Source organism: Corythoichthys intestinalis, chromosome 6, assembly GCF_030265065.1.
Source record: "Corythoichthys intestinalis isolate RoL2023-P3 chromosome 6, ASM3026506v1, whole genome shotgun sequence".
Taxonomy (NCBI): domain Eukaryota; kingdom Metazoa; phylum Chordata; class Actinopteri; order Syngnathiformes; family Syngnathidae; genus Corythoichthys; species Corythoichthys intestinalis.
The window spans coordinates 48,327,399-48,345,862 of NC_080400.1; the positions used below are offsets into that span (position 1 = coordinate 48,327,399).

Here is an 18,464-nt window from a genome sequence, read left to right on the forward strand (position 1 = left end):
AGACACACGCACATCATACTCTAAACCAGGGTTGGGCAAACCGGTCCTCGAGGGCCGCAGTGGGTCCTGGTCTTTGTTCCAACTGACGCAGCACAGCTAGTTTAACCAATGCGGTTTCCGCAGAAATTAGAAGCACCTGACTGCAATCGACTGATTGCATTTGTAAAACAGCAGATTGGTGAAAAGGTGTCCTCTTAATGGGTTGCAACAAAAACCCGCACCCACTGCAGCCCTTTGTGGAATAGTTTGCCCACCCCTGCTCTAAACAATAGACTGAGCAATCGAAGCAGTTGTTTGTTTAGTCTGCTTATAAAAAGGAAAATATATTTTTCAGTTTGGTCTAATCAGCTCTGGACTAAGGCTCAACAAAGTCTAAACAAGTATGCTCCGTCAAAACCCGCTCGAATCAAGTCCTGCAGTTTAGCTTGCATCAAACAGGAAATGGAAAATCAGCAATATCCGGACTTTCAAAGTAAATAGCGTTAATCAAGTTTTTTTTTTTTTTTAAATGCATCTGATTATTTAATTTATTTTATTGAGATTTACACCAAACAAAATGGATGTAATCGTTTTCATGGAATATACAGTGCTTGCGTATCATCAAACAATATAATGTATTTTATAGTTCGTAAAAGAAATGATGTTCTTCTCTTTTTTCACATCTTATCATGTGATATCCTTAATGAATTTTTGGTTTTTTTTTTGTTTTTTTTGCAAATTTGATGGGTCCATCCAAATGTTACAGTAATTTTCCTGCAAATAATTGAGACGGTAGTCCATGGAGTATTTACTGTAACAGCCCAAGACATTGATTTTTTTTTTTTTGAACGCTTTCATTTTCTTGGCTGTTTGTGTTTGACTAGGCGGGAAGACTCCCCTCCAGAACTTCCTCGGGATTGCAGAGCAGCACATGGGCCCGAACAACGGGGTGAGTCTTCTTAACATTCCTTGAAAAGCATGTGTAAATGTTACCGCTAATTTAACATACCCTAATATTTTAATATTTAGGTAATCGGTGTTGTAATTTAGATTGTGTTTGTTTGATGCAAGCTTATTTGATTTAATATTCAAATCACGGTGTTTAACTATTTAAAGGGCTATTAAATTGAATTCATCTTTTGTAAAAAGCGTAACAATTACTTTCAGATTCCAAACTGATTTTGTTCTCAATTCTTGTTGATTTGTTTGTTGTGATGTGTCCTGGCGCTGCAGGCCCTGGTGACCCAAATGTCAACCCCGGCGGTGACCAACCCTGCAGCGCTCACTGCTGAGGAATACTTCAACCCAGGCTTGTCTCCCACACTGAGGGACATCGGCCACCCGTGCCAACTCACCACCAAGACCCAGAGGTGAGGCTGCAGCGCTGTAGCTAACAGACAACCTTACTCAAAAGCAGAACGAAGTAGCCATGCATACAGTGATGTTGCCTCAGCTGCCAAGTGACTGTCAAACTAACAATCTACAAATAACAACGGGGCTTTCTGACATTTATGCCTTGATTACTTATGATCCCTCATCAGCTAAATTGCTTTCTAATTAGTTGCCATGAGCATATTTAGCACACCCGAATAAAGTGTTGTTATTAATAATTATAATCGGTCCATCCATTTGTTATTGGCCTACTGCTTGTCCTCATTAGAGCCACAAGTGATCTGGAGCCAATCCCTTATTCCTAATTAGATCAATTCAAGACTGGCAAAATTGACAAAAGCAACTTGAATTGCAACAACATTTTTTTTTTGTAATATACCAACAAACACCCCTTTTATGATTTCTACACTGACAAAATTATTCAATCCACTTAATATTTGTTAGAATTACCTCTACCTTAAGTTATTTCTTTATAGCAGAGGTTTCAATCACGTGTTCGTGGGCAAATAAGTATTTAGTCAACCTCTAATTGTGCAAGTTCTCTAACTTGAAAATATTAGAGAGGCCTGTAATTAGTCAACCTCTAATTGTGCAAGTTCTCTAACTTGAAAATATTAGAGAGGCCTGTAATTGTCAACATGGGTAAACCGCAACCATGAGAGACAGAATGTTGAAAAAAAAAAAAAAACAGAAAATCACATTGTTTGATTTTTAAAGAATTTATTTGCAAATCATGGTGGAAAATAAGTATTGGGTCTATACCAAAAGTTCATCTCAATACTTTGTTATGTAACTGTTTCAATCTCTTCCAAGTTCAGTTTGCCATTAAAATTAAACTTTTCCCGCCATTTCATTATGTATTTGTCTGAACCTGGGTAATGTGACTTCATATATACCCAATCATTATTTTCAAACTTCGCCGTTTTATTCCCCATGTTATCGATTTGGTGACTGATTAAACTCCAGATGAGTTAACGTTACAGTTACTGAATCAACAAAGAAGAAGTAACACGCGAAGAAAAATTGTAAAACGGCGTAGAAAGAGAATCAAAGATGGTGGTGTTTGCCACAAGCTACGCTAGCGCTATGCTACAACGACTTAAAACAAGCACGTTTTCAGAAGAAACAATGGCTTTAAAATAGCGACTACAAGGAAGAGTAAAACGAGTTATAAAGACAGAGTTAGAAACACCTAGTGAACAGTGCTAGCTAAGATCGCTAGATAGCTAAGAACATAAAGCTGCTGCACGTTAGCAATGGACTCTAACACCACGTGTCGCTACAAAACAATACAATCACGCTAGTTAAGCTAGCTTCAAAAACCATGTTAGACATGTTTTAATTCAGAACGAGCACCCTTGCAAACGTTTTAGCTAACGAAATACACAAAGGAATACAGGCTACGTTAGCAACTAAACATTACAAGAACACGTGTTAGCAGCAACCATGTGCTCAGCAACACACACACAGTGAAACAGTTTAAACCAACCAAACTTTTTCATACATACCCCCTATTAGACTAACCGTCGTTCGGGTATTTATTCAAGTTCTGAGAGAATCTTGAAAAGGCTTTTATACTCTTGCATAAAACCTAGTACTTTTTTGAGTAACTTCTCAAGGATAGAATACCAAACCCAACTAAACCCCCTATAAGACAAAAGTCCTTCAGGTATTCTTCCAAGCCTTAATGAGACCCTTGGAAAGGCTTTTATACACGTATATAAAACCTAGTAATTTATGAGTAACTTCTCAAGGAATACCAAACCCAGTTTCTGAGAGTTACCGCTCTCAACGATTACACGAACCGTCCTAATTTTTACGAGTTACCGCTCGAAGGAAACCGTTGCAAAACCTATTTTAGTACGCTTTTACGAGTTACCGCTCGAAGGAATTTAACCTATTTTACACACACATTCATACAACAAAAACTAAACCTACCTCCCGCTTGTTCTTTTGCTGTACTTCGGCAACGCGTCAATCCTTGGACGCCAACAAACCAGAAAAATCACCTCACCTCAGTAAAAAGTTGAAACTTGGAAGTGAACATTCATGTTGGCTGGCGTCGTCCAGATATGTTGCGTCCCGGCTCGAAAGGACCAAGAAAATGTTAGAGTTGAAGCTAGGTTTATGTACACCTAGCTTGGCTAAAAAGAACACACAGGAAGTCGATGTAGCTTTTGTGGAGGTTGGTTGCTGCTCCCCCCCAAGCTGCTGTGAAGCAGCCTTATTTATTCAGGGGAAAACAATAGGATGGGAGGGGTCAGGAAGACATCATGGGACATTGAGTAGATCACATGAGGGCCACATGGCCCAGAACAAAGGAAAGGCTAACTAGACAGAGGTTATCCTATCTGGTACCTAACTATAAGGAAAGCATAAATGTTAACTCTATGCACAACAATTCCAACAGTAACCTTTGTTGGCAATAACGGAGGCCAAACGTTTTCTGTAACTCTTCACAAGCTTTTCACACACTGTTGCTGGTATTTTGGCCCATTCCTCCATGCAGAGCTCCTCTAGAGCAGTGATGTTTTGGGGCTGTCGTTGGGCAACACGGACTTTCAACTCCCTCCGCAGATTTTCTGTGGGGTTGAGAAAACATCAATTTAAATTGACCATTAACCAATTCAAATCTCTGAAACTGTATTTTAGGCCTACTGCACAATAAGTACAGCATTACCCTTAAATATTTTGTAAAGTAACATTATTAAACATAATTCAAGTTTGCGAATGCTACATTTGAAATTCTCTGCCCGGTCGCCATTAACACTGTCTTGTCGTGTTTGCCAGAGCGAGCAGTGAAGCATGTTCCGCCCACCTAGCCAATCAACATCACGTTTACAACAGCGTCACCACCACCACAACAACAAAAACAAATGTTGTAATTTAAGTTGCATTTGTTGATTTTAAAAATCTTAATTTGATCTTATTGTGAATAAGATAATAAATAAATATCAGACTTGAAAAAACACTAGTGGGGGGTTGAATGCTTTTGAATACAATTGTGTATAACTATGCAAAGAACTGAAAAAATAAACTGGTATAGCGTATAGGCATAGGGGGGTCAAACTCGCGTTTTTCCCTCATGCTAGATGCATGTAAATAGTGTCCGAACGAGATGTTTACTGAACTAAACCTACCAATTCTGTCTGAAAAAGATGTCCCTGTTGCCAAATTTACTGGTAAAATTGTGGAAGAACATACAAATGTTCAGTTAAAGAGATGACTTGAGTGTCAAAGGGCTGAAAAAGACAGGGAAAAGAGCCGGCCTGATCCACAGATAGTGTTTTTTTTTTTATTTTTATTTTTATTTTTTTTTATCAACACCTATTTCTTGTGTGCATTGCCTTTACCACCATATGCCCTGTCTTTCTTATATTTTATATCCTTTAGTTGTCTTACATCTCTGACCTTTCTTGGGGTAATTTATATTGCTATTTTTGTGTAGCAATCGCAAATGCTACTCAGTGACAGCCAACGAACACTTTCAATGTTTTCATTAACAACAAGTCTTAATTCTATTAATTTATTTGCACTTCCCCCTTACTAAGGTTGTTTTTTTTACAACAAAAAAGTTAAAGCTGTTAAATCGGGAGCCTACCTTCATGAACAGACTTATACAAAAAGACCAAAGCCAAACATGGCTAATTTATTCAAATATCCGTATTTAAAAAAAAAATAGGCCTACATGACTGTTGTGATATACTGTATAAATATATATATATATATATATATATATATATGTTTTTTTTTAGGTCATTTGTTGTCAGACAGAAGCAGCACGGCAAAATGCCACGCTATAAAATAAGTACAAATATCAAAATGGCTTACCTCTTTCGGGCAGGCTATGTATCATTAGCCACGTTTACATGCTGATTTTTATTCATACCGATTCAAGTCATTCCGAATGGAAATTTCACATCAGCTGTTTACATGTCACTTCATCTATTCCGATCCAGCGTTTACATGTGACTGCCTTTATTCCGAAAGGACGTTTGACAACTGCCGTCTGACATGCGCAGATTAATCAAAACAAAGCGTCACGTTGCAAAACATGGAGATCGATCGTCAGATCAGCTGCTGTTTTAACTTTTCGAGTGGAAACAAAACTTCAGAATGATACGCCGTTCATTTAAAAAGTTGTGTGGGTGCGCTGTGCGTGTGCTTGGAAGCCATGTTGCAAGTGACGTTACTTACGTCACCAAGTGACGTCACCACGTCAGTGCGGAGCATGTGCAGAAAGAACGCAACCAGACACCATTCCGCTTCCCTGTTTACATGATATAATTTTACTTCTAATCGGTTTGGGAAAAGGAATATTCCACCCCTGTGAATCGGAATGAAATTCCATTCGGTTTGGGCCTGTTCATTCCGAATGAGGTGTTTATATGGAACACATTTATTCGGTTTGAACAAATATTCCGATTGTAATTGGAATATTTGGCTCCATGTAAACGTGGCACTTGTCGATTTGGAGGACCATGGCCCCCAACAAAATGTTTACTGCATATGAATATGAATGGCTTCACCCTTCTGGCGTTAAACTGGTCTTTTGGACGTCCGCACAAGTTAATCCTTTGTTCACATTTTTTCCCTCTGAGTTTTTAGCTTCGGGAAACGTATGAAGAAAACATCCTTCATATGTGGACGGTCCTAATGTCCAGAGTTGTTTCTACAAGTTCCATAGCAGCAGTGTTTAATCGACATGTTCTTTTTTAAAAGACTACCGGCGGAAAACAAGCAGTACTAGCATGGGTTATATGCTAGCGCGCTTCTATGTTAACCCCCTTCTGGTTTACGATGGTGATGTCACGCAGCCTTGCGGTCTAAAAATAGCATTCGTGCGGTACGTTATTGGGTAAAAAAATACGAAGTCTTTGAAAAAATAATGCAAAATAAAAATATTGAAAATGTCGGTTGGATGAAAACTAAGGCATACCAAAAAAAATGATGGTAGATTTGAAATCGGCAACCAAAAGTTGTCTAGAATCATTAAAACAAAAAAACTTATTGCAAATCAAACTGAAAAATGAAAAATAAATTGTATGAATGGTATAAATTGGTCTCCTGTATGTCCCAAGAACAAGAAAAAAGCAGGGTGAGGCAGCATTTAGTTATTATGCTCCTCACCTCTGGAACAAGTTACCTGAAGGTCTGAAGTGTGCCCAAACAGTTAGCTCCTTTAAATCAGGGCTAAAAACGCTTTTGTTTAGCACTGCATATCCATAACTGTCTATATCAGGGGTCCCCAAACTTTTTCCTGTCAGGGCCACATAACTTTTCCCTTCTCTGATGTGGGGCCGGGGTCAGTTTGTAACAGAAAAAGTGTGACGATTGCAGGAATGCCTAAATCTAAAAATGTATTGTTTTTCAGAAAGCCACAATCAAATAACCCTTTCTGGATCGTGGAACAAAAGTAAATAAAATAATAATAGTATAATAAAATAATAACACTATTAATTAAACAGATAATAACCAAATGACCCTCTGTGGGTTCTTCACAGAAAAAGCCAGGAAATAAATACCACAAGTAAAAAAAATTTAAAAAATAAATAAAATTGTTCAGGGGGCCAGACCAAATGTGGAGGCGAGCCGGATTCGGCCCGCAGGCCGTAGTTTGGGGACCCCTAGTCTATATACTTCAATCTATTTGCTTTCTTTTTTTTTTTTTTTTTTTTTTTTTTTTTTTTTTTTTTAAAACCTGTCCTGTTCAGCTGTTTGACACAGAGAATGGAAGTCTAAGTGCCCAGATTCTGAACAGTTTTAATGTTTCACATTGAGAGTCTGACATACTCCCATTGTGATCATTCAAAATACCTTTTTATTATGACAAGGCAGCGAACAGGAAGGGATTATGGGGGGACAGAAGAAAAGAAATACAAGAGAAGAAGGAAAAGAAACACATACACAAACAACAACTAGAAATACATTGAACATCTAAACTAGTTACTAATATGCTGGTGCTATCGTCAGCGAGATGTATTTCCGGTTTACACCATGTGGGGGCCTATTGGCCAGTGAAAGAGGAGAATGGGGGTGGGGGTGTCTATAAGCCTATAAGCTAAGTGATTGAAAGGGGTAGAGTGTACACAAATCTGTTCTGTGATCTAGAACCCAGTAATCGTGTGAATCTCTTATGAGTAAGCCCGTTGGCGACCAACCCTACGCCGCCGCATCGCCAGTCCCGGCACCGGGACCCCCGACCCGAGAATGCCCTACCACATCCAGCAGCACGCAGGCCCCACCGGGCGCGCGACAGCCACGCAGACGGGCGGAGAAGCCAACCCAGGGCCACGGCCCCCACCCAGCCAGCCCGGGGAGGGAGGGCGGGCGTGGGGGCGGGGGGCCATGCGCAGCCCATCCCTCCTCCCGCAGCCCAGCAAAGGAGCCATCGTCCCCCCCCCCCGGGACCCAGGGTGGTCCCCCGGGCCACCCGCGCACCCATCAACCGGCCTTCAGGGATGGCAGGAGGGGACGCATCACCAACCCCACGCCTACACCCACCCCCGCCCGCCCACCCGGGCCACGAGCCACAGCCGCAGCCCCCCAACCGGCACGGCACGCCACGGGACCCCCAGTGGCCCACCAAGCCCCAGGCAAGGCAGGGTCCCCCGCCGGTGCAGGCGACACCCCGCTGATACACCGGCGCCCAGTCAGCGACCCGCGACGGAGCGCAGGGCGGATGCCCAGCCAGAGAAGAGAGGGGAAGGCGGAGGCAGGAGAACGCCCAGGAACTGCCACGGGGCGATGCAAGATCGGAGACCTGACCCCCCAACCTACTCCCGCGGCCGGCAGCCGAGGCAGAGGGGAGGCCACACCCCAGGAGCCACGCCATATAAAAAAGTGTGGGACCCACCTACCACCCTATTACTGTGGCTGCCAGGTTCCCGACTGGCAGCCATCACCCAGCACCGTGATGGGGGTGTGAGGGGAGGGTAGTGCAATGTATGCATTAAAATAGGAGAGCTTGGCTTGGGGCAGTGGGACTGCAGCATGGAGCTTCTGCCCAGCCGCCCGTCCCACCGCCCTTTGCCAGAGCTCTCCTGTGGAGTATGATGTGTGGTGCATTTAAAAAAGATGCAGAGATGGCGGGGCCTGTGGTGAGGAGGCAGCCGTGAGGTACCCCCACCCCCAACAGGTCCCAACCATCCCACAACCTTGGTGTGTGGTGCATTAAAAACAGGGGGGAGCCCCGGAGAAATGTATGAGCATGTAAGTGCCAAGGTGAAAAATATTTACAGTGCCGAAGTGAGAAGTGCGTGAGTTAAGAGGCAGGCTCCCGCGGGCGTGGCCCCGTCCACCAGAACCACCGGCCGCAGGGCAGAAGAGGTGTCAGGGCCCCGATCAATCTCCGCCCCAGACCACCCACGGCGCCTCCGCGACCGCCCCCCCCTCCCACCCACCGAGCACCCACCCCGCACTCCGAGCAGGCGCCACACCAAGCGCCGGCGACCAGGGGACGTCCACCCCACCGGCAAGGGACAGCAAGCCTCACTCAAGGCCCCGCGGGCCCCAAGAGGCCCTGCCAACGACCCCGCCGGCCGGGGGGCAGCAGCGGCCGCCGCGGCCCAGGGAGGCGGACAGGGCCGGAAGCAGACCAAGGGGACGGAAGCGCGCCCCCCACAACCCGCCCCCGGGCCAGGAGGGGCGCACGGCATGACACCAGAGGGCACCTCCCCGGCACCCGGTACAGGGAGACGCGGCTCCGGCCGGGCGGACCTGGGAGGGAACCATGGCTGCCGCATGCACCCCCCGGCCCCCACCCCAACTCCACCCCACCCCACCCCGGCCGGCCGGGGAAGGGCCGCGGCCCCGGACCGGCACCCGCGCGGCCCCCCCGCCCGCCCACGACACCAGCGCGCGCCCGACGGGACCCCCGCACAGCCAGACGCAACCAGACAAGCCCCGGCCGAAAATCCCGGGGGCCAAGACCGGCGACGGGACGGCCCAGGGCAGGACGCCAACAAACTCCACCTGTAAAGCTGACAGAAGAAGAGGTTTATCAAACACCATTAGATGTATGCCAAGGACCGGTGAAGTGTATTATTTACGCATAGTTCCTTAATTGTTCCAAGTCTGATAATATATAGGGTGTTCCAAAAAAAAAGTTGCATATGTTCCCCAGCAGCTGGAAACCAAATTGTCTATGAGTATCCTTGTAAAATAAGCCCATTGACCGACTAAACTGTGAAGGAAGAAAGTGTATTTATTACATGCTGTTGGGAGTGTACAAAACAGTTTGGATTTAAACATGTCCTGTTTCCAGCTGCAGAAGGATGCATACAACTTCCCTGGACACCCCGCATACATCAATTTATGTGTACATTTTTATTATTTTTGTGGCATTCCTTCGCAGGTGAGAGAGAATCCTTATTCTATGTTCATCATTCTTGCGACCGTTTCCCACTGTTGTTCGTATTTGTCCATTTTATTTGTCTGTTTGGCAGATATTTTCTCTAATGTTATATATTCAATGATTAGATTTAGCCATTGGTTAATGCTAATGTTTTGTTTGTTTTTCCAATTCAACAATATTGTTTTTTTGGCTATCGTTAGACTTGCTAGTAGTGGACGGGTTTGATGGATAGAGATATTCACTGTATTCAGATCGCCAAGCAGACAAAGAGTTGGAGACAATGGAATCCTGCAGTTCAATAGGAAAGAGATTTTCTTCGTTACCTGTGCCCAGAAATCTATTTGCTTTCTATTCCTCTTGTGCTTATCTCCATTGCTGATTTCAATTACCGTATTGGCCCAAATATAAGACAGTGTTTTTTGCATTGAATTAAGACTGAAAAAGTGGGGGTCATCTTATATTCGCGGTCTGACATGCGGTCTAGACATTATACCCATTCACGACGCTAGATGGCGCCAGATATCATTGAAGCAATGTTCTGTCATGACAGATCTCAGCTACTCTTTTTAGTTTAACCAGTTTGCATTATTTTATTGCAACGTTTTTCCTCATTCAGATTTGTTTCAAGACTACAGTTACAGTTAGACTTCACTTTGATGGTTAATGCAGTTATTGCAATTTTGTTGTTTTATCACAGTAGATTGGTTTATTTACATTTCAAAAACCAGATGCCATTCATTTATGAATGTGATTGCACTTTAGTTTACATATTTAAATGTTCAGATATTAAGATTTGAATGTAGCAAGATAACATCCTTTTTCTCTCAAATATATTGTTATAATAATCTCTGTACATATCATCCCTATAAATATAATAAAAATATATTGTTATAATCAGCACTGTAATTATTTTCTGTATCAAAATTAATTTGGTGTTCTAAAAGTCTTTTTTTCTAACTTGAGTTCTTCTTATAATCAGGGCTATCTCATATTCGGGCCAATACGGTATTATTATTAGTATTATTGTTATTAGTAGTAGTCGTAGTAGTACATATATGTATATGTATGTATATATATATATATATATATATATATATATATATATATATATATATATATATATATATATATATATATATATATATATTTACCGGCAGAAAACAAGCAGTACTAGCATACGATTTTTATGTAAATTTTTATTTTCTATTTCGATTGTCTTTGTTTTTACATTCTTTTGATTTCAATGTGATTTTTATGATCTTTGTGTGATGTAAAGCACTTTGAATCGCCTTGTGTTGAATTGTGCTATATAAATAAATTTGCCTTGCCTTGCCTTGCCGGGTACAAATCAACTTATCCAAATTAATAGAAATCTAAATCAGTATTTGTTCATCCGATCACACAATTGCTTAATTAGTCCAGTGCTTCATTTGGCAATAATAGATATAATACTATAATAGTATAATAGTTGTTTTTTAATTAATTAATTTATTTATTTTTCATACATACTTACGCACAACACAGTATATTAGTGGCACTATTGCCTCAGTGTAGCGGCCTTTGAGGGTCCGAAAGTTCTTGGTGACGCCTTGCATAATAAACGTTCAACTTGTAGATTACTTAGCAGGTATAGAATTAACGTGTGACCATCCACATAAGCATCGCTTGCCAAATCAGTAGTGGATAACAGTTTACTCAAATTTTGACTGCATATGATGACTATTTGCCATTGTTTCTTTTACCAAATGTAGACAACAAAGGCTACATTTGTGTCAAAATACAGATTCTCATGGTAAAATATTACTACTAAAGTCACTTATGTATTGTGTAACTACAAGCATAATTGAATTTCTTTATGGAGAGTATTTCTTGGGTTAATGTTGCAATTTGAGAATGTGATTCCCTTGGCCCCTGTCAGTCATGGGTCCATCAACTTGTTGTCGCTATTATGCCACTTCGAACACCTGTGTTGCATCCAATAATTACTTACAATCTAAAATTATGCACACTAATGAAATGAAACGTTGTTCTCTAATAAAGTGATGACGTGGACAAATGATCACGTTGGTGTGTGTATTGGTTAACAAAACAACCAGATTACGATTGTAACTCAATTTATGAAACAAATACTGCATTACAATTAAGGATACACTGCAAAGACACGCTTCCTTAAAACTAGTTGAATTCCCTTGTTTTCGGTGTAAATCTACTAGAAATAAGTTAAATTATCTGCCAGTGCTTCAAGTAAATTTTACACAGATTTCTTGAAATAGAAAAAACAGCTAGCTGAAAATAAGTTTGGCAGACGTATTTTAAGCAATATATTAGTGTATTTAATCTTTAAAAAAAGCTTTGAAATGTTAATGTTCTTAATTCAAGAATAAATATTGTTCAAAACATTATTTCAAAGCATGTTTTTCTTGATTTTGGTCAAAAATGGCCAACATTTAGATGTACGGGCTTAATAAGAGCAAATAGTAATATTTACTCACTACTTGGAATAATCTGTCGAATTAATCTTATACGTAGTCTTTAACACTCAAAACCTGATGGAGAAAATTATTTGATTAGATCCAAGAAAAATAATCTGATTAAGACATTATAAATTTGCAATGAATGTAGGGCAAGCTCACCAGTGCAAGATGTGATAAAAGCAATACTGAAGCAGCATCCAAATACTGCATGTTGTCCATCTGACTGCATTGGCCTGTTTGTCACGTTTAGTATTCAGCTCACTGTTAATCGCTGCGTAGTTAAAAACAGCATCACATGATTATGATGAGGAGGCTGCATCACTGGCTCTCAATGGCACACTCATTAACAGATCAATTTCCAATTTAGGCATCGATTGGCCGAACACGACTCCGAGACTTGTTGATTGTCAATGTTAACGGATTCTCTGATCCATGCCTATGTAAGCAATAGTTAGGCGGTAGATCATGCGAATAAGGAATTGCAGTGCTAAGCAAATAGAAAGCTATTTCATGTTAACCAGTCAATCACTTGTGTCCAGATTCAAAGCAAAGCTCTGGCTGTGCGAGTCCCATCCTCTGTCACTGGCAGAACAAGTGGCGCCTATCATCGACCTTATGGCCATATCCAACGCCCTGTTCGCCAAGTTGCGTGACTTCATCATGCTGCGCTTGCCACCCGGCTTTCCCGTCAAGATCGGTAAGTGCCAATGAAGCAAATTGAAAGAAAAGGTAATATTAAAAAAAGGATGAAAATGTGTCCAACGTCATTTGATACTGCATGCAGAGATCCCGCTCTATCACATCCTGAATGCCAGGATCAGCTTCAGCAACCTGAATGGCTGCGAGGAGGGGGCAAGCCCACGCCCTGACAATGAAGCCACAGTGGAGGGGGGCGGACAAAAGTATACCCTTAGGACGGATACTCCGTCGCCCGGCAGCGATTCATCCAGCGTTTCCAGTTCCAGCTCCACCAGTGAGGCCACACCACATACAAATGCACGCTCTTGTGCACAAACACTCCCGGTCATTCATGAGTGATCTGTTTGTTCTTAAGACTAAGACAACCAAGTTTACAGTCAAATTAAACATAAAACACAAAACACTGAATTATGTGCAGTATATTCAAAGCAACTGCACAAGTTTGGCTTAGCAGTTAGCTTAATGCTAACTCACAATACAAAATGCCATTGATGGGTTAGTGTAAAGCATAGTTAGTTGTGGTGTTATAACCCCTTGAGCAACAGATTAATGGAACACAAATGGTGAAACAACACACTGAGGCGGTTCAACAAAATTCATGGACATAAATTCTTTATCCTCTGTGAGAAATATCACTGCAGTTTACTGAGCCAGCCTCTCTTTCTATATAATATTGCCCCCTGGTGGCCAAGGCGCATAATCCGAAAAAGTTAAATACAGTGGTACCTCTACATACGAACTTAATTCATTCCAGGACCTTGTTTGTAAGTCAAAATGGTCGTATGTCGAGCAGGATTTTCCCCATAAGAATACATTATAATTAAACCTACACTGAAGCCTAATAAATACTGCTGGTACTATTACAAATGGCAATTACACATAGCAAAACAAATCAATTATAAATAAAATCGGAATAATAATAATTATTATTATTATTCCTTTAGTAATTAAACAAATCTGGTTCTAACGTGGTGGACGTTTTTGCTGTACCTGAACGCACCGTGCGGCTGACATGACAGAGAGAGGGAGGGGTAAGATAAGCTTACTTTCACCTTCAATGTTTTCTTGAGAACACAGTCAATTGCTGCGGAGAGTTGGCGTTTTGTGTTGGATAAGTTCTGAAATAAATGATAAAAACCTGAGTAAGCTTGCGATTTTTTTGGCAATGTTACCACGAAAATAATTGTCACCTCAACTTATAAAGACTGGCGAATGGTGGTAGGGGGAGGACCATGAAGTTGTAATGTTGAGCCAGTTCACAGATACGCACCCTGCATCATAATTTCAGTGGTAAGAATCACTTAGTTCCTTGTTTCACCACCTATACCAACCTTTTTGAAACCTGTGTTGATTTCTCTCACAAGAAAATTTGCTGTGCGTTCGTCTGCGGTACTGTCATGTCGTATTTTGAGCATGTCGTCGGATGTAGAAACAAATGGCGAGTCAAATTTTACGTCGGATGTTGAAAAGATCGTGTGTCGAAGCGATTGTATGTTGAGGTACTACTGTACGTGGATCTAGAGGTGTGGGAAGTCACACAGTAGGGGGTGTTAAGGATCCTTTTAAGTTTTTTACCCATGGTAAATGGTAAATGGTGTTATACTTATATAGCGCTTTTCCACCTTGCCAAAATAACCATTTTGGCATAATGCATAGTTTATGTACTACTACTAGGCTACTAAAAAGACTATTTTACCTATAGTGTGTGTTGGAGTTTTTGTATTGAAAATAAAAACGCCCATGTATTATAATGAAAATCCCCGGAACTGTGAGACTTGACCCCCACCATTCTTCCACACTGAGCACCGGTTCACCACAGGGCTGCACAGCCATTAACATGCAATATACTACAGTGCCTTGCAAAAGTATTCGGCCCCCTTGAATCTTGCAACCTTTCGCCACATTTCAGGCCTCAAACATAAAGATATGAAATTTAATTTTTTTGTCAAGAATCAACAACAAGTGGGACACAATCGTGAAGTGGAACAACATTTATTGGATAATTTAAACTTTTTTAACAAATAAAAAACTGAAAAGTGGGGCGTGCAATATTATTCGGCCCCTTTACTTTCAGTGCAGCAAACTCACTCCAGAAGTTCAGTGAGGATCTCTGAATGATCCAATGTTGTCCTAAATGACCGATGATGATAAATAGAATCCACCTGCGTGTAATCAAGTCTCCGTATAAATGCACCTGCTCTGTGATAGTCTCAGGGTTCTGTTTAAAGTGCAGAGAGCATTATGAAAACCAAGGAACACACCAGGCAGGTCCGAGATACTGTTGTGGAGAAGTTTAAAGCCGGATTTGGATACAAAAAGATTTCCCAAGCTTTAAACATCTCAAGGAGCACTGTGCAAGCCATCATATTGAAATGGAAGGAGCATCAGACCACTGCAAATCTACCAAGACCCAGCCGTCCTTCCAAACTTTCTTCTCAAACAAGGAGAAAACTGATCAGAGATGCAGCCAAGAGGCCCATGATCACTCTGGATGAACTGCAGAGATCTACAGCTGAGGTGGGAGAGTCTGTCCATAGGACAACAATCAGTCGTACACTGCACAAATCTGGCCTTTATGGAAGAGTGGCAAGAAGAAAGCCATTTCTCAAAGATATCCATAAAAAGTCTCGTTTAAAGTTTGCCACAAGCCACCTGGGAGACACACCAAACATGTGGAAGAAGGTGCTCTGGTCAGATGAAAGCAAAATTGAACTTTTTGGCCACAATGCAAAACGATATGTTTGGCGTAAAAGCAACACAGCTCATCACCCTGAACACACCATCCCCACTGTCAAACATGGTGGTGGCAGCATCATGGTTTGGGCCTGCTTTTCTTCAGCAGGGACAGGGAAGATGGTTAAAATTGACGGGAAGATGGATGCAGCCAAATACAGGAACATTCTGGAAGAAAACCTGTTGGTATCTGCACAAGACCTGAGACTGGGACAGAGATTTATCTTCCAACAGGACAATGATCCAAAACATAAAGCCAAATCTACAATGGAATGGTTCAAAAATAAACGTGTTAGAATGGCCAAGTCAAAGTCCAGACCTGAATCCAATCGAGAATCTGTGGAAAGAGCTGAAGACTGCTGTTCACAAACACTCTCCATCCAACCTCACTGAGCTCGAGCTGTTTTGCAAGGAAGAATGGGCAAGAATGTCAGTCTCTCGATGTGCAAAACTGATAGAAACATACCCCAAGCGACTTGCAGCTGTAATCGGAGCAAAAGGTGGCGCTACAAAGTATTAACGCAAGGGGGCCGAATAATATTGCACGCCCCACTTTTCAGTTTTTTATTTGTTAAAAAAGTTTAAATTATCCCAAAAATTTTGTTCCACTTCACGATTGTGTCCCACTTGTTGTTGATTCTTGACAAAAAATTAAAATTTTATATCTTTATGTTTGAAGCCTGAAATGTGGCGAAAGGTTGCAAGGTTCAAGGGGGCCGAATACTTTTGCAAGGCACTGTATGTGCAATAGTCAATGCCTCACTATCAACTGCTGCTTCTTAACTTCTATTCACACATATTCTTTGTGAAATATTAACATGCAATATTCAATGTCTTTACTGTCAACTGCTGCTACTTCACTTCAATTATTTGCACTGCCTGAACGTAAGTCTACCTCATACACATTTTATATTTTATGCTTTTATTCTTGCTAGTCACTTTTGATATTTTTACTTGTCCTTCACTGTAAATGATGGAGATGCTCCACAATTTCATTGTTGAACTATATGATGACAATAAAGGGCTATTCTATTCTATTCTATTCTATTCTATTCTATTCTATTCTATTCTATTCTATTCTATTCTATTCTATTCTATTCTATTCTAGCTAGACAGCACAATGAAACACAAACACATTTGCTTTATCTTATATCTTATGAAGGCGTTTATGTTCACTAATAATGGTTTACAGTTTCCGTAACTGTGTTTAATACAACATTGAAAATGGTAGTGTTTTTATTTATTTTCACAAAAAGTTAAAAAAGGGCAAATAAGCCTCAGTTTAACACCCCCAATACTAAAATAAATTGAACACAAACCAACAGCGCTCTGCACCTCAACAGCAACAACAAACAATAATATGGCTACAATGCAAGCATGTCTTACCTATTTGAAGACACCAAAGAACAATCGCCTTCATTTTAGACCTCAAATTGAATTTTAGAATATTATAAAGAAAAAATCGCTAATTTGTTTTTGTGCCATGTTAACGCCTCCTCTGTCACCAGTTTACTTTTCCATTCCAATAGCACCTTATTTAACGTGACCCGGGTAGCAAGCAATTTGTCAGGTGATGTTATTAACAAAAAACATGTATATTTAATCCCCAAAGTTAAATATGGGATTGTTTCAATATGTTTTATTCATTTATTTATTTTTAACACAAACACACACAAAAAGAATCTGCCAAAACACATTTTTTTCCTCAATAACACCAGGAGCACTCTCAGCACCCCATTTCCTGCTCTACTGCTCGTATCTCAAGGATCTCTCAAAGGACTTGCTTGACTTTTTTTAATTCAATATTTCTCCTCTTTCCTGTCCTTCCGTTTCCTGCTGTCCCACTCGACTGTAATCCCATCAGTGTCCGATAACCGTTTCCCTATGTTGCCTTTTTGCCTTGTCTGTCCGCGCAGTGTCATGTCGAGCCGGAGAGATCCCCCCCTGTGTGTTTGAGCCCCCGTCTGGATACACTGTGCTCGGGGGCAAACAGAGAGACAGCATGAGGGAGGAGGAGGAGGACCTGCTGCAGTTTGCAATTCAACAGAGTCTGCTGGAAGCCGGCTCGGAATACGATCAGGTGACTGCCTGTGGAAAAACACAGCTGTAGATGTCAAATATGTTCGCTGCACTACAGTTTAAAGATGTGTGCTAGCTTCCTGACTTCCTATCATTTTTCTCGAGGTGACCATCTGGGAGGCACTGACCAATAGCAAGCCAGGAACGCATCCCTTGTCTTGTGATCCAAGTCGCCTAGAAAGGTTAGCTGAAAGTTCCATTGAACAAACTTGTGCTTGAGTCGTCTTTCTGCCATATTTTATTTCACTCCCATTTTCCAACTATATGGATCATGTAAATGAAGATTAAAACATACAGTGCCTTGCAAAAGTATTCGGCTCCCTTGAATCTTGCAACCTTTCGCCACATTTCAGGCTTCAAACATAAAGATATGAAATTAAATTTTTTTGTCAAGAATCAACAACAAGTGGGACACAATCCTGAAGTGGAACAACATTTATTGGATAATTTAAACTTTTTTAACAAATAAAAAACTGAAAAGTGGGGCGTGCAATATTATTCGGCCCCTTTACTTTCAGTGCAGCAAACTCACTCCAGAAGTTCAGTGAGGATCTCTGAATGATCCAATGTTGTCCTAAATGACCGATGATGATAAATAGAATCCACCTGTGTGTAATCAAGTCTCCGTATAAATGCACCTGCTCTGTGATAGTCTCAGGGTTCTGTTTAAAGTGCAGAGAGCATTATGAAAACCAAGGAACACACCAGGCAGGTCCGAGATACTGTTGTGGAGAAGTTTAAAGCCGGATTTG

The 18,464-nt window shown here is 41.2% G+C and overlaps 1 protein-coding gene across 3 annotated transcripts in view; it reads left to right on the forward strand.

Annotated features, from left to right (window-relative positions):
- ankrd13b (ankyrin repeat domain 13B) overlaps nucleotides 1–18,464 on the forward strand; it is an 89,660-nt gene that overhangs the window by 58,154 nt on the left and 13,042 nt on the right. For 2 of the 3 annotated variants that reach the window (XM_057839566.1, XM_057839567.1), the window contains exons 9-14: nucleotides 864–928; nucleotides 1,213–1,349; nucleotides 12,741–12,898; nucleotides 12,986–13,174; nucleotides 17,550–17,713; nucleotides 17,818–17,894. In XM_057839566.1, the coding sequence (XP_057695549.1) occupies nucleotides 864–928; nucleotides 1,213–1,349; nucleotides 12,741–12,898; nucleotides 12,986–13,174; nucleotides 17,550–17,713; nucleotides 17,818–17,894 (790 nt within the window). Of the gene's footprint in view, nucleotides 1–863; nucleotides 929–1,212; nucleotides 1,350–12,740; nucleotides 12,899–12,985; nucleotides 13,175–17,497; nucleotides 17,714–17,817; nucleotides 17,895–18,464 lie in introns of those variants that run through there. The other variant, XR_009063521.1, reaches the window with a different exon arrangement.